This window comes from Engystomops pustulosus, chromosome 11 (assembly GCF_040894005.1).
Source record: "Engystomops pustulosus chromosome 11, aEngPut4.maternal, whole genome shotgun sequence".
Lineage (NCBI taxonomy): Eukaryota > Metazoa > Chordata > Amphibia > Anura > Leptodactylidae > Engystomops > Engystomops pustulosus.
The window spans coordinates 71,527,703-71,553,777 of NC_092421.1; the positions used below are offsets into that span (position 1 = coordinate 71,527,703).

The following is a 26,075-nucleotide window of genomic DNA, read 5'->3' on the forward strand; positions in this document are numbered from 1 at the left end:
TATATGTAGGCTGTATATACTTCCCCCATACGCGTTTGTGTAGCATAAGTTTGCAAGTTATCCCCTACCCACAGAATAGGGTGTGACAAGGTGATCGGTGGTGGTCTGGCTTGGATCCCTATGATAACAGGATGGTGGCAGGTCCAGCGTTTTACCACTACATTCAATAGAATGGGAGTGTACAAAATTTGTGAACACATCACTTAGACATATAGCCGAGCGCTGGGCTCACCAATTTCTGACTCTCCTAGAACATTGAATGGCGCGTTATGCTTACCTTGCTGTCCTGTCCTCATGATCGGTAAGGGGCAACAGTCGGAGTTGGATCATCAGGATAGGCTGATCGGTGGAGGTCTGGTGCCAGGACCCCCACAAGTATAGGATGACCAACAATCCAGAGTATTTGGGGGCCCCGTTTTCATTAACACCATGCTGCATCTATGCTCAACCTACTGCTCCACTCATAAGTGAGAAAGCTGTCCTGTCCTCATGATCGGAGAAGGTCCAGCAGTCAGAGTTGGACCATCACCAATTATATCGGAGAAAGAGGATAACTTTCATACTTGGTTCAACTCCTTAAACTGGGAACTTAGCCGCAACGCTACACAAAGGATAACGCCTCCTGCTTCCAGCTCCATCCATGGTGCATGGAGTCCACCAAAACAACGGGTTGGCGTAAGGATCAGGGGAGGATTAAGACCACCATGGGCACTGGGCTGAATACTATAGCCCTTACAAGTCTGGAATCATTTCCTACATATGGTACTATAATCTGCGGTTTCAGGACCTTGGAGGACCTTCAAAGGTCCTAAAATGGCCATGGGCCTCCCTAGAAGGCATAGGCCCCAGTATATCGCCCAAAACGCTTATATTTTAATCCACTTTTGGGTCTATCATATATCCTGAGGACAGTCCATCGCTTTGTAAACCACCTGCAGGGATGGAGATCTAAAGTTACACTAGATCTGCACCACAGGCAACTAAAGGCACTGCACCCACTGGTGGGCGTCTGACCATTGGGTCCCCCCAAAGATTTTCAGAATGAAGGGGATGCATCGACTGCGCATCGTAACACCCAAGGCACCCACTGTGCAAGGTATTACCGCAGATTAACAGAGCTGTACTACTGTCCCCCTGTATAGCAGCGCCATGAAGGAGCCACAGTGCTAGACCAAAAGTGCAGGTCCTTAAAGGGGTTGTTCAGCCCAAACACAAAGCAGGAGTTGCTCATCTGACAATAGCTAAATGATTTGAGCCATAGGAAACCCCAGCACAGGAACAGGTTTACTGTATTAGATTTAGCATTTAAAGGTTTTTTCCTATTTCAGCCGGTCGCCTCCCTGAGGTGGTGGTGGTGGGGGAGATGCAGAAACATCTATTTCTGTAACTCCTGTGTACCTCTATGGGAGTTACAGAAATAGCATAGAACAAGCCCACTTGTCTGTTTCCATAATTCCCATAGGCTGGTCGGGAGAAGCAGCTGCTTATTCCATGTTTGGCTTATCTAATATATAAAGCTGAGTGTATGTATGTGTATATGTATGTATGTATGTATGTGTGTATGTATGTATGTATGTATGTATATGTGTGTGTGTATGTATGTATGAATATATGTGTGTATGTATGTACACTCACCGGCCACTTTATTAGGTACACCTGTCCAACTGCTCGTTAACACTTAATTTCTAATCAGCCAATCACCTGGCGGCAACTCAGTGCATTTAGGCATGTAGACATGGTCAAGACAATCTCCCGCAGTTCAAACCGAGCATCAGTATGGGGAAGAAAGGTGATTTGAGGCCTTTGAACGTGGCATGGTTGTTGGTGCCAGAAGGGCTGGTCTGAGTATTTCAGAAACTGCTGATCTACTGGGATTTTCACGCACAACCATCTCTAGGGTTTACAGAGAATGGTTCGAAAAAGAAAAAACATCCAGTGAGCGGCAGTTCTGTGGGCGGAAATGCCTTGTTGATGTCAGAGGTCAGAGGAGAATGGGCAGACTGGTTCGAGCTGATAGAAAGGCAACAGTGACTCAAATCCTCACCCGTTACAACCAAGGTAGGCAGAAGACCATCTCTGAACGCACAGTACGTCGAACTTTGAGGCAGATGGGCTACAGCAGCAGAAGACCACACCGGGTGCCACTCCTTTCAGCTAAGAACAGGAAACTGAGGCTACAATTTGCACAAGCTCATCGAAATTGGACAGTAGAAGATTGGAAAAACGTTGCCTGGTCTGATGAGTCTCGATTTCTGCTGCGACATTCGGATGGTAGGGTCAGAATTTGGCGTCAACAACATGAAAGCATGGATCCATCCTGCCTTGTATCAGCGGTTCAGGCTGGTGGTGGTGGTGTCATGGTGTGGGGAATATTTTCTTGGCACTCTTTGGGCCCCTTGGTACAACGCCACAGCCTACCTGAGTATTGTTGCTGACCATGTCCATCCCTTTATGAGCACAATGTACCCTGTAACATCTGATGGCTACTTTCAGCAGGATAATGCGCCATGTCATAAAGCTGGAATCATCTCAGACTGGTTTCTTGAACATGACAATGAGGTCACTGGACACAAATGGCCTCCACAGTCACCAGATCTCAATCCAATAGAGCATCTTTGGGATGTGGTGGAACGGGAGATTCACATCATGGATGTGCAGCCGACAAATCTGCGGCAACTGTGTGATGCCATCAGGTCAATATGGACCAAAATCTCTGAGGAGCTTCCAGCACCTTGTTGTATCTATGCCACGAAGAATTGAGGCAGTTCTGAAGGCAAAAGGGGGTCCAACCCGTTACTAGCATGGTGTACCTAATAAAGTGGCCGGTGAGTGTATGTCCACTAAAGGAATCTGTTCCATCACATTTACAGTCACCAAATTTTGCATAGTTGTTGCCCGTGACTCAGGGAACGTCGTAGATTCGGTTTTGAGCCAAAATTTTCACTTTGAGATCAGCTGTAATTATATAAACAGCCGTGCAAAAATGAAACTCGAGCTCTGTTTGGTTGCCATGGGCAACTAGAGCAGTTCTGCTCTCAGACACTTCTGATAAATCTCTCCATAGACAAAGTGACAGTCACTGGAATGAGACTGCCGGCGACAGACAGTCACTGGAATGAGACTGCCGGCGACAGACAGTCACTGAAATAAGATTCTATTTTCTTGTAGCAAAGAGCAGTTATTAACTATGCCCGGTAATGCCGTGAGCTACAGCTAGTATGGTAATACATGCAAATACTGGTATATGACTCTTCCCAGCATGCAATTTTCCTTTTTCAGCCAGCAAGGGTTGCTGGGGCATTCTATTTCTACAGTGTATGTAGCTCTATGTAGCATTATCTAAAATGCTGCAAATATTTAGACTACAGTGAACCTACTGTGATATCAAAGGCTTTTAAAGCCGGATTCCATGTTTAAAGGAATTATTAACAAAAAAACTAATGTAGAGATCATCATCTTTTTATGGATATGCAAATCAGCCTGCACTGGGGCCCTTTCAGCCATCAGCCACCGATAAGCTAACGAATCAGAATTCTAGTGGAGACCATTGCAATATTGGACCAGCACACTGCTAAGGACAGGTCCATATTCTGATCCTGGCACTGTATGGGATGTTTATATTTGGCACTACATGGCGGTATAAGGTTACATTTCGCTAGCGTTATACAGGGACCCTGTTGGCGTAGGAGGTTATACACAGAGGTTCTGTTGCTGGCACCATGACTGGCACAATAGGAGCATTGTCCCTGACCCTGTGTGGGGTGTGACTGGCGTTATATAGCGGTTCTGATGACTGGCGGTAGAAAACTGGGCAATGGGCTTTTTTTTTTTTATGGAGAGACTCAAATTACAAAATGACCAAGTATGATTTAGCAGCACATAATGTGGGTCGTTGCAAGGATTTGCTGCATATGATATGAGCACTGTATGGCGGTATTATGCCAGCTGCATATGATATGGGCACTGTATGGCGGTATTATGCCAGCTGCATATGCTAAGGGCACTGTATGGCGGTATTATGCCAGCTGCATATGATATGGGCACTGTATGGCGGTATTATGCCAGCTGCATATGATATGGGCACTGTATGGCGGTATTATGCTAGCTGCATATGATATGGGCACTGTATGGTGGTATTATGCCAGCTGCATATGATATGGGCACTGTATGGCGGTATTATGCCAGCTGCATATGCTAAGGGCACTGTATGGCGCTATTATGTATTATGCCAGCTGCATATGATATGGGCACTGTATTGCGGTATTATGCCAGCTGCATATGATATGGGCACTGTATGGTGGTATTATGCCAGCTGCATATACTAAGGGCACTGTATAGTGCTATTATGTATTATGCCAGCTGCATATGATATGGGCACTGTATGGCGGTATTATGCCAGCTGCATATGATATGGGCACCGTATGGCAGTATTATGCCATCTGCATATGATATGGGCACTGTATGGTGGTATTATGCCAGCTGCATATGATATGGGCACTGTATGGCGGTATTATGCCAGCTGCATATGATATGGGCACTGTATGGCGGTATTATGCCAGCTGCATATGATATGGGCTCTCTATGGCGCTATTATGCCAGCTGCATATGATATGGGCACTGTATGGCGCTATTATGCCAGCTGCATATAAAATGGGCACTGTATGGCGGTATTATGCCAGCTGCATATGATATGGGCACTGTATGGTGGTATTTAATGCAGCTGCATATGATATGGGCACTGTATGGCGGTATCATGCCAGCTGCATATAAAATAGGGAATGTATTGCGGTATTATGCCAGCTGCATATGATATGGGCACTGTATGGTGGTATTATGCCAGCTGCATATGACATGGGCACTGTATGGCGGTATTATGCCAGCTGCATAGGACATGGGCACTGTATGGTGGTATTATGCCAGCTGCATATGATATGGGCACTGTATGGCGGTATTATGCCAGCTGCATATGATATGGGCACTGTATGGCGGTATTATGCCAGCTGCATATGATATGGGAATTGTATGGTGGTATTATGCCAGCTGCATATGATATGGGCACTGTATGGCGGTATTATGCCAGCTGCATATGATATGGGCACTGTATGGCGGTATTATGCCAGCTGCATATGATATGGGCACTGTATGGCGGTATTATGCCAGCTGCATATGATATGGGCATTGTATGGTGGTATTATGCCATCTGCATATGATATGGGCACTGTATGGCGGTATTATGCCAGCTGCATATGATATGGGCACTGTATGGCGGTATTATGCCAGCTGCATATGATATGGGCAATGTATGGCGGTATTATGCCAGCTGCATATAAAATGGGCACTGTATGGCGGTATTATGCCAGCTGCATATGACATGGGACTGTATGGTGGTATTATGCCATCTGCATATGATATGGGCACTGTATGGCGGTATTATGCCAGCTGCATATGATATGGGCACTGTATGGCGGTATTATGCCAGCTGCATATAAAATGGGCACTGCATGGCGGTATTATGCCAGCTGCTTATGATATGGGCTCTGTATGGCGGTATTATACCAGCTGCATATGATATGGGCACTGTATGGCGCTATTATGCCAGCTGCATATAAAATGGGCACTGTATGGCGGTATTATGCCAGCTGCATATGATATGGGCACTGTATGGTGGTATTTAATGCAGCTGCATATGATATGGGCACTGTATGGCGGTATCATGCCAGCTGCATATAAAATAGGGAATGTATTGCGGTATTATGCCAGCTGCATATGATATGGGCACTGTATGGTGGTATTATGCCAGCTGCATATGACATGGGCACTGTATGGCGGTATTATGCCAGCTGCATATGACATGGGCACTGTATGGTGGTATTATGCCAGCTGCATATGATATGGGCACTGTATGGCGGTATTATGCCAGCTGCATATGATATGGGCACTGTATGGCGGTATTATGCCAGCTGCATATGATATGGGAATTGTATGGTGGTATTATGCCAGCTGCATATGATATGGGCATTGTATGGTGGTATTATGCCATCTGCATATGATATGGGCACTGTATGGCGGTATTATGCCAGCTGCATATGATATGGGCACTGTATGGCGGTATTATGCCAGCTGCATATGATATGGGCACTGTATGGCGGTATTATGCCAGCTGCATATGATATGGGCAATGTATGGCGGTATTATGCCAGCTGCATATAAAATGGGCACTGTATGGCGGTATTATGCCAGCTGCATATGACATGGGACTGTATGGTGGTATTATGCCATCTGCATATGATATGGGCACTGTATGGCGGTATTATGCCAGCTGCATATGATATGGGCACTGTATGGCGGTATTATGCCAGCTGCATATAAAATGGGCACTGCATGGCGGTATTATGCCAGCTGCTTATGATATGGGCTCTGTATGGTGGTATTATGCCAGCTGCATATGATATGGGCACTGTATGGTGGTATTATGCCAGCTGCATATGGTATGGGCACTGTATGGCGGTATTATGCCAGCTGCATATGGTATGGGCACTGTATGGTGGTATTATGCCAGCTGCATATGGTATGGGCACTGTATGGTGGTATTATGCCAGCTGCATATGATATGGGCACTGTATGGCGGTATTATGCCAGCTGCATATGATATGGGCACTGTATGGCGGTATTATGCCAGCTGCATATGGTATGGGCTCTGTATGGCGGTATTATGCCAGCTGCATATGATATGGGCACTGTATGGCGGTATTATGCCAGCTGCATATGGTATGGGCTCTGTATGGCGGTATTATGCCAGCTGCATATGATATGGGCACTGTATGGCGGTATTATGCCAGCTGCATATGATATGGGCACTGTATGGCAGTATTATGCCAGCTGCATATAAAATGGGCACTGCATGGCGGTATTATGCCAGCTGCTTATGATATGGGCTCTGTATGGCGGTATTATACCAGCTGCATATGATATGGGCACTGTATGGTGGTATTATGCCAGCTGCATATGGTATGGGCACTGTATGGCGGTATTATGCCAGCTGCATATGGTATGGGCACTGTATGGTGGTATTATGCCAGCTGCATATGGTATGGGCACTGTATGGTGGTATTATGCCAGCTGCATATGATATGGGCACTGTATGGCGGTATTATGCCAGCTGCATATGATATGGGCACTGTATGGCGGTATTATGCCAGCTGCATATGGTATGGGCTCTGTATGGCGGTATTATGCCAGCTGCATATGATATGGGCACTGTATGGCGGGATTATGCCAGCTGCATATGATATGGGCACTGTATGGCGGTATTATGCCAGCTGCATATGATATGGGCTTTGTATGGCGCTATTATGCCAGCTGCATATGATATGGGCACTGTATGGCGGTATTATGCCAGCTGCATATGGTATGGGCACTGTATGGTGGTATTATGCCAGCTGCATATGGTATGGGCACTGTATGGTGGTATTATGCCAGCTGCATATGATATGGGCACTGTATGGCGGTATTATGCCAGCTGCATATGATATGGGCACTGTATGGCGGTATTATGCCAGCTGCATATGGTATGGGCTCTGTATGGCGGTATTATGCCAGCTGCATATGATATGGGCACTGTATGGCGGTATTATGCCAGCTGCATATGATATGGGCACTGTATGGTGGTATTATGCCAGCTGCATATAAAATGGGCACTGTATGGCGGTATTATGCCAGCTGCATATAAAATGGGCACTGTATGGCAGTATTATGCCAGCTGCATATTATATGGGCACTGTATGGTGGTATTATGCCAGCTGCATATGCTATGGGCACTGTATGGCGGTATTATGCCAGCTGCATATGATATGGGCACTGTATGGCAGTATTATGCCAGCTGCATATGATATGGGCACTGTATGGCAGTATTATGCCTAGTTGCATATGCTATGAGCACTATATGGCAGTATTATGCCAGCTGCATATGATATGGGCACTGTATGGTGGTATTATGCCAGCTGCATATGACATGGGCACTGTATGGCGGTATTATGCCAGCTGCATATGATATGGGCACTGTATGGCGGTATTATGCCAGCTGCATATGCTAAGGGCACTGTATGGCGGTATTATGCCAGCTGCATATGATATGGGCACTGTATGGCGGTATTATGCCAGCTGCATATGATATGGGCACTGTATGGCGGTATTATGCCAGCTGCATATGATATGGGCACTGTATGGTGGTATTATGCCAGCTGCATATGATATGGGCACTGTATGGCGGTATTATGCCAGCTGCATATGATATGGGCACTGTATGGTGGTATTATGCCAGCTGCATATACTAAGGGCACTGTATAGTGCTATTATGTATTATGCCAGCTGCATATGATATGGGCACTGTATGGCGGTATTATGCCAGCTGCATATGATATGGGCACCATATGGCAGTATTATGCCATCTGCATATGATATGGGCACTGTATGGTGGTATTATGCCAGCTGCATATGATATGGGCACTGTATGGCGGGATTATGCCAGCTGCATATGATATGGGCACTGTATGGCGGTATTATGCCAGCTCCATATGATATGGGCTCTGTATGGCGCTATTATGGCAGCTGCATATGATATGGGCACTGTATGGCGGTATTATGCCAGCTGCATATGGTATGGGCACTGTATGGTGGTATTATGCCAGCTGCATATGGTATGGGGACTGTATGGTGGTATTATGCCAGCTGCATATGATATGGGCACTGTATGGCGGTATTATGCCAGCTGCATATGATATGGGCACTGTATGGCGGTATTATGCCAGCTGCATATGGTATGGGCTCTGTATGGCGGTATTATGCCAGCTGCATATGATATGGGCACTGTATGGCGGTATTATGCCAGCTGCATATGATATGGGCACTGTATGGCGGTATTATGCCAGCTGCATATGATATGGGCACTGTATGGTGGTATTATGCCAGCTGCATATAAAATGGGCACTGTATGGCGGTATTATGCCAGCTGCATATGATATGGGCACTGTATGGTGGTATTATGCCAGCTGCATATTATATGGGCACTGTATGGTGGTATTATGCCAGCTGCATATTATATGGGCACTGTATGGTGGTATTATGCCAGCTGCATATGCTATAGGCACTGTATGGCGGTATTATGCCAGCTGCATATGATATGGGCACTGTATGGCAGTATTATGCCAGCTGCATATGATATGGGCACTGTATGGCGGTATTATGCCTAGTTGCATATGCTATGAGCACTATATGGCAGTATTATGCCAGCTGCATATGATATGGGCACTGTATGGTGGTATTATGCCAGCTGCATATGACATGGGCACTGTATGGCGGTATTATGCCAGCTGCATATGATATGGGCACTGTATGGCGGTATTATGCCAGCTGCATATGCTAAGGGCACTGTATGGCGGTATTATGCCAGCTGCATATGATATGGGCACTGTATGGCGGTATTATGCCAGCTGCATATGATATGGGCACTGTATGGCGGTATTATGCTAGCTGCATATGATATGGGCACTGTATGGTGGTATTATGCCAGCTGCATATGATATGGGCACTGTATGGCGGTATTATGCCAGCTGCATATGATATGGGCACCGTATGGCAGTATTATGCCATCTGCATATGATATGGGCACTGTATGGTGGTATTATGCCAGCTGCATATGATATGGGCACTGTATGGCGGGATTATGCCAGCTGCATATGATATGGGCACTGTATGGCGGTATTATGCCAGCTGCATATGATATGGGCTCTGTATGGCGCTATTATGCCAGCTGCATATGATATGGGCACTGTATGGCGCTATTATGCCAGCTGCATATAAAATGGGCACTGTATGGCGGTATTATGCCAGCTGCATATGATATGGGCACTGTATGGTGGTATTTAATGCAGCTGCATATGATATGGGCACTGTATGGCGGTATCATGCCAGCTGCATATAAAATAGGGAATGTATGGCGGTATTATGCCAGCTGCATATGATATGGGCACTGTATGGTGGTATTATGCCAGCTGCATATGCTAAGGGCACTGTATGGCGCTATTATGTATTATGCCAGCTGCATATGATATGGGCACTGTATGGCGGTATTATGCCAGCTGCATATGATATGGGCACTGTATTGCGGTATTATGCCAGCTGCATATGATATGGGCACTGTATGGCGGTATTATGCCAGCTGCATATGATATGGGCACTGTATGGCGGTATTATGCCTAGCTGCATATGCTATGAGCACTGTATGGCAGTATTATGCCAGCTGCATATGATATGGGCACTGTATGGCGGTATTATGCCATCTGCATATGATATGGGCACTGTATGGTGGTATTATGCCAGCTGCATATGATATGGGCACTGTATGGCGGTATTATGCTAGCTGCATATGGCAGTATTGTTTTGGCAGTCTAGAGTCCTGATATGTATTATGTGGATTGTGATAATGTGGGGGAAGTGACTGCGGCTGGTAATGTGTCAGGCGCACTATGTAAGGTAAAGTTATGGGGGGACTTGGTGGAGATTAATGTTACTGTGCCTCTTACTTTTTGGGTTCACTGACTTTATCTGTTTATGTTGTAGGGGTAATAACTTTGGATGGCAATGGTTTGGGGCATCGGCTGTAAATGGTAATGTTGTTAATATCAATCAGTTCATTAATTGAGTAATTATATGAAGGGCCTAACTAAATAATAGTGTATGGAAGAGCTCGATTACTGGGCGGTTATGTCATGATCGTCACGTTACAGGTAAACTGTGGATGGTAATGTTATGGGGGCAATAACTGGGCAGTTTTGTTATGGGGACACTTACTGGAGGGCAATATTAAGGGGAGACTAACGAGAGGGCAATGTTATGGTGGCACTAATTGGATGGTTATGTGATGGGGGCACTAATTGTATAGTAATCTGTTAGGGATACTACCTTAATGGTTATTTTATGGGGCCACTAGATTGGATGATTATGTTAAAGGGGCACTAACTGGAGGGAAATATAATGGGGACACTAATTTTCGGGATGCACTCACTGTATGATAATGCTATGAAGGCACTGGTTCTGATTGCTAATGTTATGGGGGTACTGTCTGTGGTGGAGTGGGTTCTGGCACTCACCCATATTAGAGCAGAAGAAGGATGGAGATATAAAAAGATTTTATTTGATGTGTCGATTACTGTAGGCGCTGCTATGTATGAACCTTTCTAATAAAGATATTGCCTGTACAGACAGTCCCCGGGTTACATACAAGATAGGTTCCATAAATTTGTTCTTAAGTTGAATTTGTATGTAAGTCGCAACTGTATATTTTATAATTGTAGGTCCAGACAAAATTATTATTTTGCTGCAGTGACAATTGGAGTTTTCAAATTTTTTGCTGTAATTGGACCAAGGATGATTAATAAAGCTTCATTACAGACACCTTACAGCTGGACATTGCAGCCTGGGGCTATAGTAACATCCAGAGACTTCACCAGAGGTCACAGGGGGCAGAGGGCTCCGGCTTTAACTAGGGGTTGTCTGTAAGCCGGGTGTCCTTAAGTAGGAGAACGCCTGTGATATAGTGGAGATGTATGGCTCCCATACACACCGGGCAATGTGGGGGATAGTTATTTAGCCTTTGCAAAACCAAATTGCAAAGGCGAAACTGTAGACCTGAATCCTCTGCACTCCCCCCCCCGGCATGCACACTGCTCCTATGATGTATATACACTGTCAGTATATATAGTGTCACCCTGACTAGGCCCCTGGCAGTGCGCCAGCCCCTGCCGCCTGCATGTGGAGCCGACACACAGAAAATGGATCCGAGATAATGTGTATCCCCTGTGCCCCCCTCCACCGCTCCAGTAACCCACTGATATCCATACTGCTCCACTACCCTCCGTCTTCTCCATTAGTAAGAGATTTCAGATACTCAGGCCTTAGGTGGAGGTCTAATACGGCAAAACCAAACCGAGTCACCAGAATATTCTGGGATTTATTTGCTGATCATCATGTTTGAAGAGTCTGCAGCGTTTGGACAAGTTTTGTGGTCTCTTTGCTGCACAAGAAGCACAGCGCCATCTATTGTATAGTGGCTGTGATTGGTATTGCAGCTCATCCACTATCACTTGAATGGGCGGAGCTTCAAACAGACCATATGACGAATGGAGGTGACATCACAGGCCTGGGAATGGGCAATCACTGGTGCACTGCAACCTCTGCATACAGCAGAGCAGCAGGAGTGATAGGTGTTGGTACTGATCGGTTGGCGGTGTGCCCTCACACTGCTGTACTCTGTGCTTGTTGCAGCCAATGTTATGTATGGTCCTTGGGGAAATGTGTAATTAGACACTTATGTATGTTGTTAGTAGCAGCAGGACTGTGAAATATAGATTTATATTCCAGGATCGTGGACTGGGGGTATGTATACACACTTCTGATCTCTGAGCTTCTCCTTCCCTCCGATTGCTATATTATTAAACCAGAAGCCCTTTAAAATGTTTTTTTTTTAAATCAGATATTTTTTATTTTGTTTTGTAAACAGTCAAAAACCAAAACGACCCAAAATGCAAGGGAAGACAAACCCCCACCCCAATCTCTACTTTTAAAATGATGTGAGGTTCTGTGGAGCACAGCAGTGGTGAGAACACATACTCAATGCCCTTGGAGAAGATATGATCCTGGAATATAAATCCATATCTCACAGTCCTGCTGCTACTAATCACATACACAAAGGTCTGATTACACATCTCTCCAGGGACAATATATAACACAGGCTGCAGAGAGCACAGAGCACAGCGGCGTGAGGCCACACTACAGACACACCACATGGTTTGCAATGACAAAACTGCGCATACATTCCCTGTAACCTCATTGGCCAAGATGTGCCATGTGATCAAAGCGGTCACTAGAGGGCTCTGACTGCATTCATATGATTCCATTAACTTGAACGGGAGAGTGAGCTCCCTCTTGTGGCAGCCACTTGTGCCAAGAATCCAGTGTCAGTGTGAATCATCGGCCTCTTCTGGCAGTATTATATGTGGGTGCTCTCTGTGGATTAGATAGACGGCATTGTCCTGGGACCGTGTCTGGCTCTATGGTCTAGTCTGCTCAGACATCATTTATGGGGGGCTGCTTGGCTGCCTCTGGGATTATCCATCTCATAGAAGCTGTAACGGATGGTCATTACAGACTATACTCTTATCTTGCTCTGCATTGTAGTTACATAGTAGTAAACACCCTCCTCATCTATAATATAGTATATAGAAATATAACTGCTAATCACCACATGGCACATAGGAAAGCAAGTGGCCATACTGAACTATAAGAGGGAATCCTATGCGGATAAGTCATGTAACGCTACACAATGTGAACAAATATATTTGGTCTCCAGTTTCTCTTGTTGGAATATGGTGTCTGGCAATAGCTGGGATTTGTAGTTCTATGGATGTGTAGGCCCTCTCAGTTGCAGAGACATAGACTCACAGAACATGAGGTTACCAGGAATAAAGGTTCTTATTGTAATCAGAAATAAATGTACAACTGTAGTGATGAACACTGGCACAAGGTATAGAAAATGCATCCTATTCAGTAATGATGTAGTACTACAGGTCGGGATAGGCTTCATCTGTCAGGATACTACAGGTCGGGTTAGGCTTCATCTGTCAGGATACTACAGGTCAGGACAGGCTTCATCTGTCAGGATATTACAGGTCGGGATAGGCTTCATCTGTCAGGATACTACAGGTCGGGATAGGCTTCATCTGTCAGGATATTACAGGTCGGGATAGGCTTCATCTGTCAGGATACTACAGGTCGGGATAGGCTTCATCTGTCAGGATATTACAGGTCGGGATAGGCTTCATCTGTCAGGATACTACAGGTCAGGACAGGCTTCATCTGTTAGGATACTACAGGTCGGGATAGGCTTCATCTGTCAGGATACTACAGGTTGGGTTAGGCTTCATCTGTCAGGATACTACAGGTCGGGTTAGGCTTCATCTGTTAGGATACTACAGGTCGGGATAGGCTTCATCTGGTAGGATACTACAGGTCGGGATAGGCTTCATCTGTCAGGATACTACAGGTCGGGATAGGCTTCATCTGGTAGGATACTACAGGTCAGGATAGGCTTCATCTGTCAGGATACTACAGGTCGGGATAGGCTTCATCTGGTAGGATACTACAGGTCAGGATAGGCTTCATCTGTCAGGATACTACAGGTTGGGTTAGGCTTCATCTGTCAGGATATTACAGGTCGGGTTAGGCTTCATCTGTCAGGATATTACAGGTTGGGTTAGGCTTCATCTGTCAGGATATTACAGGTCGGGTTAGGCTTCATCTGTCAGGATACTACAGGTCGGGTTAGGCTTCATCTGTCAGGATACTACAGGTCAGGATAGGCTTCATCTGTCAGGATACTACAGGTCGGGAAAGGCTTCATCTGTCAGGATACTACAGGTCAGGATAGGCTTCATCTGTCAAGATACTACAGGTCGGGATAGGCTTCATCTGTCAGAATACTACAGATCAGAATTGACTTTCTTTGTCTTCTATCATCTAAGCTAATATCTTGTTATTAGAATAGGTCTATCAATATGATATTAGTCACTATGATCTCCAGGTCACTGGTGTATGGCACTTGCATAGTATTAATGGATAGACCCCTTTACTCCTAGCACCCGGAGATAGCTACCTTCCAGGTCTGGTACTTGAAGGGTATTGCAGGATAGTTCCTTCTTCTGTCAGCTCTATAAATTTTGGAAGAAAATCCCTTCAAAGTATTTAAATATAGTCCCTTCGCTACCAACGGCGTATTCCAGGAACCCTTCATATGTGCAGCTACATTCCAGCATCTGCAGAGTAAAAATATGTAACCCCCCCCCCAACCCCCATAATATACAACAAATCATTGCACGTCCAGCGGTAAGAATAGAAGACATTTCTCTTTGGTGAGCAGGTAAATACTTGGGATTGTCTTACGAATCTGCAATCTGAAAAAGAAATGAAAAATGTCTGAACATAGCTGCTCCAACCCCAACTATCCAACGACGTACACAAACTGTATGTGATCCTCTAGGCCAGTGGTTCTCAACCTGTGGGTCGTGACCCCAGCAGGGGTCGAACGACCAAAACACAGGGGTCGCCTAAAACCTTTGGAGCCACGATTTTATTGTGTTTTTACTGCAAATCGCATGGTTTGGGGTCACCGCAACATGAGTAACTGTATTGCAGGGTCACAGCATTACAAAGGTTGAGAACCACTGCTCTAGGCTCTAAGAGTCAGAGCCACAGATATCCAGGTGGTAACAGCTGATCACTTGGGATTTCAGAATCTGGATCAGCTCCTTGCGAGGGGCTGTCAAGACGATACCAATAATGATGGCCTCCACCATCCGCCTCTTGTACTCACCCCATCCTCCATTCTCGACTTTTGTGTCTCCTCGGCCTCCGTCCTCTCTTCTTCCTCAAAAAAGTCCTTATCGAGTCTCTCTAGTCGAGGCAGAGCAATCAGGGTCTCCAGACGGTAACCATCCTCCTCCTCGCAAGGGTTCTCCCGCAGAACCAGTGCCCGCAGCATGGGCAAGACCTTGAGCTTCTCCACCTCTTGGAGCCTGGATATGAGGTTACCCCTGCATAGGAGTATACAGGGACACTATAAGCTGTGGAAGATATTAGGATGTAAGCAAGAAACTGGCATCTGAAGGTCATACAAACCTCAGATTGAGATACTGCAGAGCCAGCATGTTTTGTGAGAAGCCGTCCAGAGTCTCTAGCTGGTTATCCCTCAGGTGTAGACTGGTAAGGTGGATCAGGTTCTCTAGTCCTTCCAGTGTCTTTATGTTATTCTGGGCCTGGAGTTAGATACAAAATTAAATAAGACATGGAAAATCAATCAACAGCTAATAAGTGAGACTCCAAATTAGTTTTATGGGAGTGGGGGCATGCTCTGTGACCTTTACAGGGAGGAAGAGGTAAGCTGAGACAAATCCTGCTCCAAATGGTGAATCCTATATTATCTATATATAGAAAATATATATAAACTTCTTCTTTAATAGAGGTGGTCACACTTGCTGATGATCATTGAATCATGTGCACCTGACTATTTTCCTAGATGGCTCTATTCTCTATCCTTAAATGAGGACTAATCCATTTCCTAACCTGGTGGTCCCATTGTTGCACATCATTAACGTGCCCCCCTCACCTCCCCTCTGGGCACAGGTCATGCCTACAACACTCCCGCATAGTAGGCAGTGAGTTTTTGTGTTCCACGGTGCTGCTGTAAAGCAAATCTCTCATACTGTTAATAACAGTTCAAACAAGATGGCCGCTTGCTAATCACTTACAGAAAATGGAATAAACACATCTGACTGATTGGAGCGAGGATATTATATTGCCTTTAAGTTATTTTTTTCGTTAAGCAACTCTTAACATTTAACAGAATAAACATTTGATAGATATTGAGAAGACTGAAGCCAGTTCCGGTAACCCAAACACCACGGCTCTTAGTGGTTGATACACAGTACCAGCATCAGGGGCGTAACTTTAGGGGGTACAGCAGTTGCGGTCGCACCCGGGCCCAAGAGGTTTAGGGGGCCCTTATGGTGTCACTTTCCCATATGAGAAGACTATTACTATAAACCATACATTATAGTCGGGGGCCTGACACAGACTTTGCACTGGGGCCCATCAGCTTCTAGTTACGCCACTGGCCAGCATTACTGCTCTGCACTCACCAGGTACAGCTCCCGCAGGTTGGGCAGGTAAAGGCCGGCCGTGCTCTGCAGCTTATTCCCCCGCAGCTCCAGTGTGTGCAGACCATTCAGCCTGGAACAGTCCAGACTCTCCAGGGAACGCAGCTCATTACCTACATGAATATATAAATATCTGGATTATGGGGAAATTAATATGTCCTTCATTACAGCTCCAACAGAGGTGAGGTCAACCCATGGTGATTTTTCTCATCTCTATTAAGACCTTGATATGAGGATGAGCACTTACCTATGAGATTGAGAGACTCCAGTCTTGGGTGAGCAATTCCTTGAAGGTTCAGAATCCGGTTCTGCGCCAAGCTTGCTCGCTGTAGGTAAGGCAGCTCTCCTAGTCCACTAACACTCACCAGCTGGTTATGATCTGCACGGAGACTCAGCAGATGAGTGAGGGATGCGAGAGGAGACAGATCTCGCAGGGAATTCTGGGACAAATCTACATAACGGAGATGTATGAAAGACTCAAGGATTGAGATGTCTGTGAGCTCCCTGCAGGATAAAAACACAACTTTTATACTGCAGATTGTGCTTTATATACATAATACATGGGTCAGGTCACCTAGAATGAACTTATCCTGTACTTATCCTGAGTTACATCCTGTATTATACTCCAGAGCTGTACTCACTATTCTGCTGGGACAGTCACTGTGTACATACATGACATTACTTATCCTGTACTGATACTGAGTTACATCCTGTATTATACTCCAGGGCTGCACTCACTATTCTGCTGCTGGTGCAGTCACTATGTACATACATGACATTACTTATCCTGTACTGATCCTGAGTTACATCCTGTATTATATTCCAGAGCTGCACTCACTATTCTGCTGCTGGTGCAGTCACTGTGTACATACATGACATTACTTATCCTGTACTGATCCTGAGTTACATCCTGTATTATATTCCAGAGCTGCACTCACTATTATGCTGCTGGTGCAGTCACTGTGTGCATACATGACATTACTTATCCTGTACTGATCCTGAGTTACCTCCTGTATTATATCCCAGCGCTGCACTCACTATTCTGCTGCTGGTGCAGTCACTGTGTACATACATGACATTACTTATCCTGTACTGATCCTGAGTTACATCCTGTATTATATTCCAGCGCTGCACTCACTATTCTGCTGCTGGTGCAGTCACTGTGTACATACATGACATTACTTATCCTGTACTGATCCTGAGTTACCTCCTGTATTATATCCCAGCGCTGCACTCACTATTCTGCTGCTGGTGCAGTCACTGTGTACATACATGACATTACTTATCCTGTACTGATCCTGAGTTACATCCTGTATTATATTCCAGCGCTGCACTCACTATTCTGCTGCTGGTGCAGTCACTGTGTACATACATGACATTACTTATCCTGTACTGATCCTGAGTTACATCCTGTATTATACCCCAGAGCTGCACTCACTATTCTGCTGCTGGTGCAGTCACTGTGTACATACATGACATTACTTATCCTGTACTGATCCTGAGTTACATCCTGTATTATACCCCAGAGCTGCACTCACTATTCTGCTGCTGGTGCAGTCACTGTGTACATACATGACATTACTTATCCTGTACTGATCCTGAGTTACATCCTGTATTATATTCCAGAGCTGCACTCACTATTCTGCTGCTGGTGCAGTCACTGTGTACATACATGACATTACTTATCCTGTACTGATCCTGAGTTACATCCTGTATTATATTCCAGAGCTGCACTCACTATTCTGCTGCTGGTGCAGTCACTGTGTACATACATGACATTACTTATCCTGTACTGATCCTGAGTTACCTCCTGTATTATATCCCAGCGCTGCACTCACTATTCTGCTGCTGGTGCAGTCACTGTGTACATACATGACATTACTTATCCTGTACTGATCCTGAGTTACATCCTGTATTATATTCCAGCGCTGCACTCACTATTCTGCTGCTGGTGCAGTCACTGTGTACATACATGACATTACTCATTATCCTGTACTGCTCAAGGTTACATCATGTTTTATACTCCAGAGCTGCACTCACTATTATTTTTGATCAACAGATTATTGGACTTACTTGTCGTTCACTTCTAATTTAACATAGGCGTGAGCGAGGCCATTCCCAGTCTTACACAGCAGTGACAGTCCTTCCTTCAGCATCTCTTCAGTTAGTGGCACATGAGGAGGGGGCTGGGAAAAAAAATCTGAAAATCAATAGAAGCACCACACCGAGCAGCAGCATAGTCATATGTCATTCAGGACTCAGAATGAATTGTAGAGCCTTCCATTGGCTGCAGTTTTCCTAAAACCAGGTAAAACTGTGTCGCAGAATAAGGACTAAACTTTTCTATGAAAAATCCCCAATATCTGCTGATTCCCAACTCACTGTAGAAAGTTCACACCTCATCTTTCTCCTTTTCTTCTTCTTCCTCCTCTTCTTCTTCCTTCTCCTCTCCCTTATCTTCGTCTTCCTCTTCAACTCCTTCTCTGTCTTCATTTGCTTCTTCTAAAGGTTCTTCACCTTCCTGCTCCTCATCCAGAACCTCATCTTCTGCGTCCGACATCTGTAAAATAGAAATGCAGTGAGCCACATCATGGTATAAAACAATCATCTAATTATCAGAAATTCCTAAGCATCAGTTTATGAGGATTTTAGGATTTATCAGCCATCAGGTGTCAAACCAATTGACTTCTGCTCTGTAAATCTGATCAGAAACTAACTTTACCAACTTGAACCCTAAGCCATGGCCTATGCTAACCTTTTCACACTGACACAACTTACACTGACGCAAGACATTGCTAGCCCTAGAAACACTGACTCTACTAAAACCACAAGCTCTGACCCTTCTAACTCTGAAATACTAACCCTATTAAATCTAACCCTACAACTCTAAACTACCTAACCCTACTAACCTTAACCTTCCCTCTCTATAAAGATTCTAATAGTCATAACCCATTGAACCTAAAATATTCTAACCCACCAACATTACTCACCAGAGCATACTAACCCTACTAACCTTCATCTTCTAACCCTATGAACCATTGACCCTTTCAAACCATAGAAATTAACTACCAAAATATATCATGATAAGCCGGGGACACTTACTCATAGACCAGGCACCGTGACTGTGGTAATCTGCTTATATGTGGTATCCATGGCCTCCTTCCTTCGGGAATCAAGTTTTATATTTATGCTAATAAGGAAATGCTCTTGGGGGAGGGGGGGTTGCTACCAGATCCCATCTGTGCTGCAGATTCACATGCTGTTACACTGTACAGAAGCACTTCCAGCTCTTCCACAATGGGAGATTACATTGGGTAGAAGGAGGGAGAAGTACTGAGGGGGAGGGGAGACAACCTGTGAAGCTACAGAACAGAGGAGTTGTGGTAATGCCCCCAGAGCACTTTTGGCTCATTAGCATAATTTTAAAAGTTTCTTTATAGAAGGAAGGAGGCCATGGATAACAAATATGAGAAGATTACCACAGTCACGGTGCCTGGATCTATAAGTTAGTGTCCCTGGTTTATCATACTTCATTTTGATGGTAGATTTCTTAAAAAAAATAAAAAAAAATCACTTTTGAGCTGAGCTCACTTACAGATCGCCGTTTGTGTACTTATAAAGTCATGTGTGTTTTATTTTTCTTGGAACCTACTGAATAAAAGAGAAAAATGATTTATAAAAATGTTCAAACGAGGGTCTGGCACTCTGGTGCGTAACTACTTTCCTGCTCAGTGCTCTGAGTTTATATACAGGCAGTCCCCGGGTTACGTACAAGATAGGGACTGGAGGGTTGTACTTAAGTTGAATTTGTATGTAAGTCGGGTTGCTGGTAACTAAGGATGCATTAGCTGGTGCGATCTCACGCTTCCTTAGTTACCTGGAATCTCCGGCTTCTAGTGAAGCTGGTAACTAAGGAAGCGTGAGAGCGCACCAGCTAATGCATCCTTAGTTACCTGAACCCCCGATACTGCCTGCAATTACTTACTTTATACATCGGCAACGGATTGTGCTCCCCGTCACCTCCATGGCCCGCTCCAGCCTCTCGCTCCGCCCAACGATCCCCGTCACCTCCACGGCCCGCTCCAGCCTCTCTCTCCGCCCAACGATCCCCGTCACCTCCATGGACCTCTCCAGCCTCTCGCTCCGCCCAACGATCCCCGTCACCTCGGACGGCCCGCTCCAGCCTCTCTCTCCGCCCAACGATCCCCGTCACCTCCACGGCCCGCCCAATGAGGAGGCGCAGCGCTATTGTAACCCGGAAGTGGACTGCGCATGCGCGGGGTGCCGAGTGCCCTGTTCGTTACTGCCTGTAATTATGGCCAAATCTTTCTATAATCATCCCCTCCTGGTGACGTCAGACGGCTCAGCAGATTAGGGGGTCTTTAGTTCATAGGGCTGGAAATCTACCACTGGTCTATGACGTTTTTGACCTAAAGGCACTTACTGCTGGGCTCTGTGCTGGTGATCCTGGAACATAAAGGTCTTTCGAAGATATTCTAATGCGGCTCTGGCGCTCCTGCAACGTCACAGGACGTCAGGAGAACATCGAAAGAGAAGGAGTGAATAATTCTAATCCAGTAGAGCGCCGAATGTGAGCTGTGACATTGTAGGAGCACCAGAGCCCCATTAGAATATCTTCTAACAAAAATATGTTCCAGGATCACCAGCACAGAACCCAGCAGTAAGTGCCTGGGTCATAGACCAGTAGTAGATTTCCAGCCCTATGAACTAAAGATCCTAATCTGGTGACGTCAGGAGGGGATAATTATCGAAAGAGGTGGGGATAATTGTATAAACCCAGAGAGCCAAGCGGGGAAAGTAGTTACACACAAGAGCGCCAAACCCTTGTTTGAACATTTTTACAAAGCATTTTTCTCTTTCATTCAGAAGGCTCCAGGAAACATAAAACACACATATCTTTATGAGCATGCAAACGACGATCTGGAAGTGGACTTTTTCCAAGTGGTAGTTTTCTACCACTAGACACCTATCACCGCTTTAGACTGGTGCCACACGCACCACTTTGTCTACGTTTGCAAACGCAAACAAAGCCGCGCCCACCGGGGTGGCCCGCGGCCCAATCGCATCGGCGTTTCTATGGAAACGCCTGCGATAAGGAACGAGCATCCGGTGTTTTGCGTTAATTTAATGCAAAACACTGGCGGCTCGTGTGGCACGTGGTATGTGTGGCACCAGCCTTAGGGGTGTAAGACTGTCCTATAACTCATGCTCGTTACCTGTAGGGGATGATTTTGCTTCTTTAAGGAAGTTTCCAGGCTCCTGAATTGCTGATAAAATTACTTTATAAACTTAGCAAATAGTAGTGGAGGCGCTCCGGGTGGTGTCATCTGAGCTCCTCCGCTGCACGCCCCCCAGCTAACTGATATGCATAACTCCTCTCCATCAAAGTTTCTCCCGTGACGTCAGTCGGCTTGTAAGAAATCTTGCGCAGGCGCAACAACATGTCCCTTGCGCAGCCCTGCGGTCACCAGTGCGGCAGCGCAAGGGACAAGTTCTCGAGCCTGCGCCAGATTTCTTACAAGCCAACTGAAACTAGATCATCCCCTACAGGTAACGAGCATAAGTTATAGGGCAGTCTAACAACCCTAAAGTGACCCTAAAGGACATTTACGGTTTGTAATCCCAGCACCCTGACATACTGGTGCGTGCCCCCTCTGGCAGGGTCTGCTCTTCTTTAAGCTTCTTATGCCCTTGTTTTTAATGAAAGAAAAGCTACAAAGAGATTATGCAAATTAACCTGAGGGGCTTTGGTCTCCATATCTGTTAATTGAACCCGGGGCCCCTTAGGCTCATTTCCATAATTTTTAATGATTTTTTTAACGTAAAAACCAGGGCATAAGAAACTCAAAGAAGAGCAGATCCTTATACATGGTAGATTGTAGATGTTCTTTATAGGTGTTGTCCAGTCACAAGTGTGTGGTGGATAATTTGCTTATCGTTGGGGTCCCCAGGGCCACAGATTATGGTTCTTTGTACCCCCAATGAATGGGGCGGCAGGTCGGACATATATATATGGCTGCTCTGCTCATTTGGGGTCCGGGCCCACTGATCACAATGTTGTCCCTTATACTGTAGATAGGGGAAAACTTGTAGACACCCAACAAGTCCTCTCACCTACCTATCCTAATAGCTACAACCCACTTACCCTTTGAACTATAACCCTTAAATATAACTCAGCTCATCTGGGTTCCCTTAAGAAAGGAAGGGGGTGTCTGTATGGAGAGCTCCTGTACTGCAGCTGATAAGATAACATGGGGGACCTATGTACAGTAATGGGTTGTGCAGCCCCCTGATGTCTACAGTATGAAGATGGAAGCCTTTCTGAGCACATAAGATGCCGATATCAATCACTTACTAATAGGACACAGTACACACAAGTGCTGAGCGCCGGTACCGCAGGATGACACCGTCACTTACCTTTCCGTACAGCTCCCGGCTCTGGTTACTGTGGAAACACACAGCACCGGAAGCGCAAAAAAGCGTCACTGGTTACTACAGAAACTGCCGGAAGTGTTTGAGCCGGGCCTCGTGACCACACGACTCGGTCAGGTGACGAACTAAGCTCCGCCTCCTCTGTAGTTTTCCGTCAGATTCGGCGCGAAGGAGGCGGCCCGGCGCCATTTTGTTCTGCCTTTTCCTTAGCAATTTCTGTTTCGTGAGGTAAATTTTTAGGGAGACTGTAAGATGACGGGAAGAAACTTCTGCTATAGGTGATATATGTGTAGTCCTATGGTGTATGGTATTGGAATTCCATATATATGATATCATTTGATTTGTCATTGGCTCTCAATAAAGAAAGCCGTAAAACGATGTCAGATGTTCATCTCCACTATGTTTTTGAGTAAAAAATGACAAAATATTATATTTGTCTTAATTTTAAACTCCCAATTTTCTAAAGTAAATATGACATTTGACTGCAGGGGTTGAACCAAAGGGGTCCTGGCCCCAAAGCTGCTGGATGAACGATTTCACACTTGGTAGAACCAAAGTCTTCTCTGGAGATATTGGGGCTCATTTACTAAGGGTCCACGGAGCGCATTTTTGTCGGGTTTCCTGAGGGCGCGTTCACACGTTGCGTTTTGACCTGCGTTTTCATTGCGTTTGAAACGCATATACAACAGCTGAGGAGAGGTGATTTGCATAATTACATCACTGTTAACGTTTCCGTTTACAAAACGCATCGTAAATGCGATGTTAACCCATGCATTAACAAAACGTAAACGGTAATGTAATTAGGCAAATTACCTCACATCAGCTGTTGTATATGCGTTTCAAACGCAACCAAAACGCAAGGTGTGAACGCGCCCTGATGATTTCCGTTTTGTGCCGCATTTAACAGTGGTTTTGGGCGCACGTGTGTCGAATTTTGCTGCATCGCCCCGGTTTGCACGCGACACAAATCAGACTACGTGCGGGATTTAACATTTCGAATTGTGTTGCAAGACATGCATTCACATGCACCGGGAAGAAGAAGGTGAACTCCAGCGGACCTCGGCAGGGAAGCAACGGATGCAGGAACACGGATGCACGAGCTACGTGAATCACGTCTGACTTCATCTTCGTCGGACCGTCCGAATATGGGATCGCGACATGAACAGGTAAGTAAATTTGCCTCAAGCTTCAAAGGGAATCATAGGAACATAATTTCATAAGGGAGTTATGGTGTGTCCTAGCCAGATACTGTGAAGCAGAACAGACGCTCCCCTGGGTCTTAGTCTACATTCACACAACCGTGTGCGGGATGAATGCATGAACGCAAGCCTACAGAGCGATACGGTGCCACACACATGGAAAAGGTAGAACATGTCTTTCCCCATGTGCATCTCTATGGAGAGGGAAGGAGTCTACCCTCCTCCTCTCCAGCGTGCCGGACTGGCATACGTCCACGTGAATGTAGCCTAAGTTGGATCCGGAGCTCTCGGATGAGAGAATATATGGAACTCCTACTGGAAGCTTAGTAGATGGGACATGTTTGGTCTCCAAATAAACTGTAGGCCCAGCTGTTCCTTTCTGATCTTCCATTGAGAAGTTCCACCTTATAGGCTTCATGCACAGGTCCCCAGCAGCAGAAGTGCGCCATGAGCCGCTCAACGGCCAGAGAAGGAGGGGATGGAGTTATAAGGTGAGACAAAAATGTGCTCAGTGCATCGTGCCGGCATGCGTATGACAGCCGGTTTTGCGACCATCTCACGGCTGTCATCGTGCGGAGGTGTGCATGAGGCCTGAAACCATCATATTCCACAGCACTTTACAGATTATGGGGTACATGTACAAATAAAATAAGATATTACAGAACAACAATGGAGGATGACCGGAGAGCTTACAGTCTATAAGGATGAAGGGGTGACACAGGAAGTGACAGAGAAAGTATAATGGCACAGCCAGTCTTTATAAGGGAATTCAAATTATTTAATAAATAAAAATGCTGCTGCTTGAACAAGTCTTCACCTGCCATCTTATATACAAAGTCCAAGGTTACTGTGACAGCAGAGAAGCCTGGAGCTTGGTATTTGGTGTTTGCCGGATTAAAGAAAGGAGAAGCACACACGTTGGCCTACATCTAATAAAATGTTTGCACCAGTTTTCATGCAAAGTGCTTACACTTTGTTTGAGCCAGTATTGTGTTGCAGCTGCACTATATCCAGTGGGACACAACATTTGGAAAAAAATGGGGCTTTGCGTTGCAGAGTCGAACCGTGCGCCAAATTTATTACTGCATCTCAACCGAATTGTTGCATGTTAAAGGTGCACCAAAATAAAATTGGTGCACACTTGCCAAGCATATTAATTTAAGATAACTGGCAGATCGGTGAGCACTGGTTGAGTGAGACTGAGATGAGAGAGAACTGGTAGGGAGGTGCAGTACTGCAGAGCTTTGTGAATGAGGGTGATTAATTTAACCTGTATTTGGAAGGATATGGGCAACCAGTGCAGTGACTTGCACAGACTGGAGGCATCTGTGTAGTGTTTGATCTGAAAGAGAAGCCTGGCTGCTGTGTTTAGTAAGTGGAAGACCGTGTAGTAGGGAGTTACAGTTGTCTAGAATGAATTACAGCGACGATTGCCGTTTTAGAGGTTTCCATGATAAGAAATGGTCTGATTCTAGAAATGTTTTAAGGTGGAACCAGCAAGAGATTGTATATACAGTGCAAAAGAGTTCCCGAGTCCAGCACAACCCCAAACCAGCGGGTCTGTTGCCTTGGGTCTATGGTGACAAAGCAGACAGAATTTTAGGTCAGGATTAAATAAGTTGGTAGACATTGAAAAGACAAGAAGTTTAAGAAGAAA

The 26,075-nt window shown here is 45.5% G+C and overlaps 1 protein-coding gene across 2 annotated transcripts; it reads right to left on the reverse strand.

Moving 5' to 3' along the window:
* Nucleotides 1-13,508: 13,508 nt before the first annotated feature.
* LRRC23 (leucine rich repeat containing 23) lies at nt 13,509-23,312 on the reverse strand. Of its 2 annotated transcripts, none has more exons than XM_072129889.1 (8): nt 23,205-23,312; nt 19,165-19,326; nt 18,840-18,952; nt 17,014-17,270; nt 16,749-16,879; nt 15,730-15,866; nt 15,425-15,644; nt 13,509-15,005 (listed from the first exon to the last, which is right to left on the reverse strand). In XM_072129889.1, exons 2-8 carry the CDS (start codon nt 19,324-19,326, stop codon nt 14,991-14,993), a joined length of 1,035 nt encoding a protein of 344 aa, XP_071985990.1. In that variant the 5' UTR covers nt 23,205-23,312; the 3' UTR covers nt 13,509-14,990. The 2 variants fall into 2 exon arrangements, with proteins under 2 accessions (XP_071985990.1, XP_071985991.1); XM_072129890.1 differs by lacking the exon at nt 23,205-23,312 and adding an exon at nt 23,143-23,165.
* Nucleotides 23,313-26,075: the final 2,763 nt, after the last annotated feature.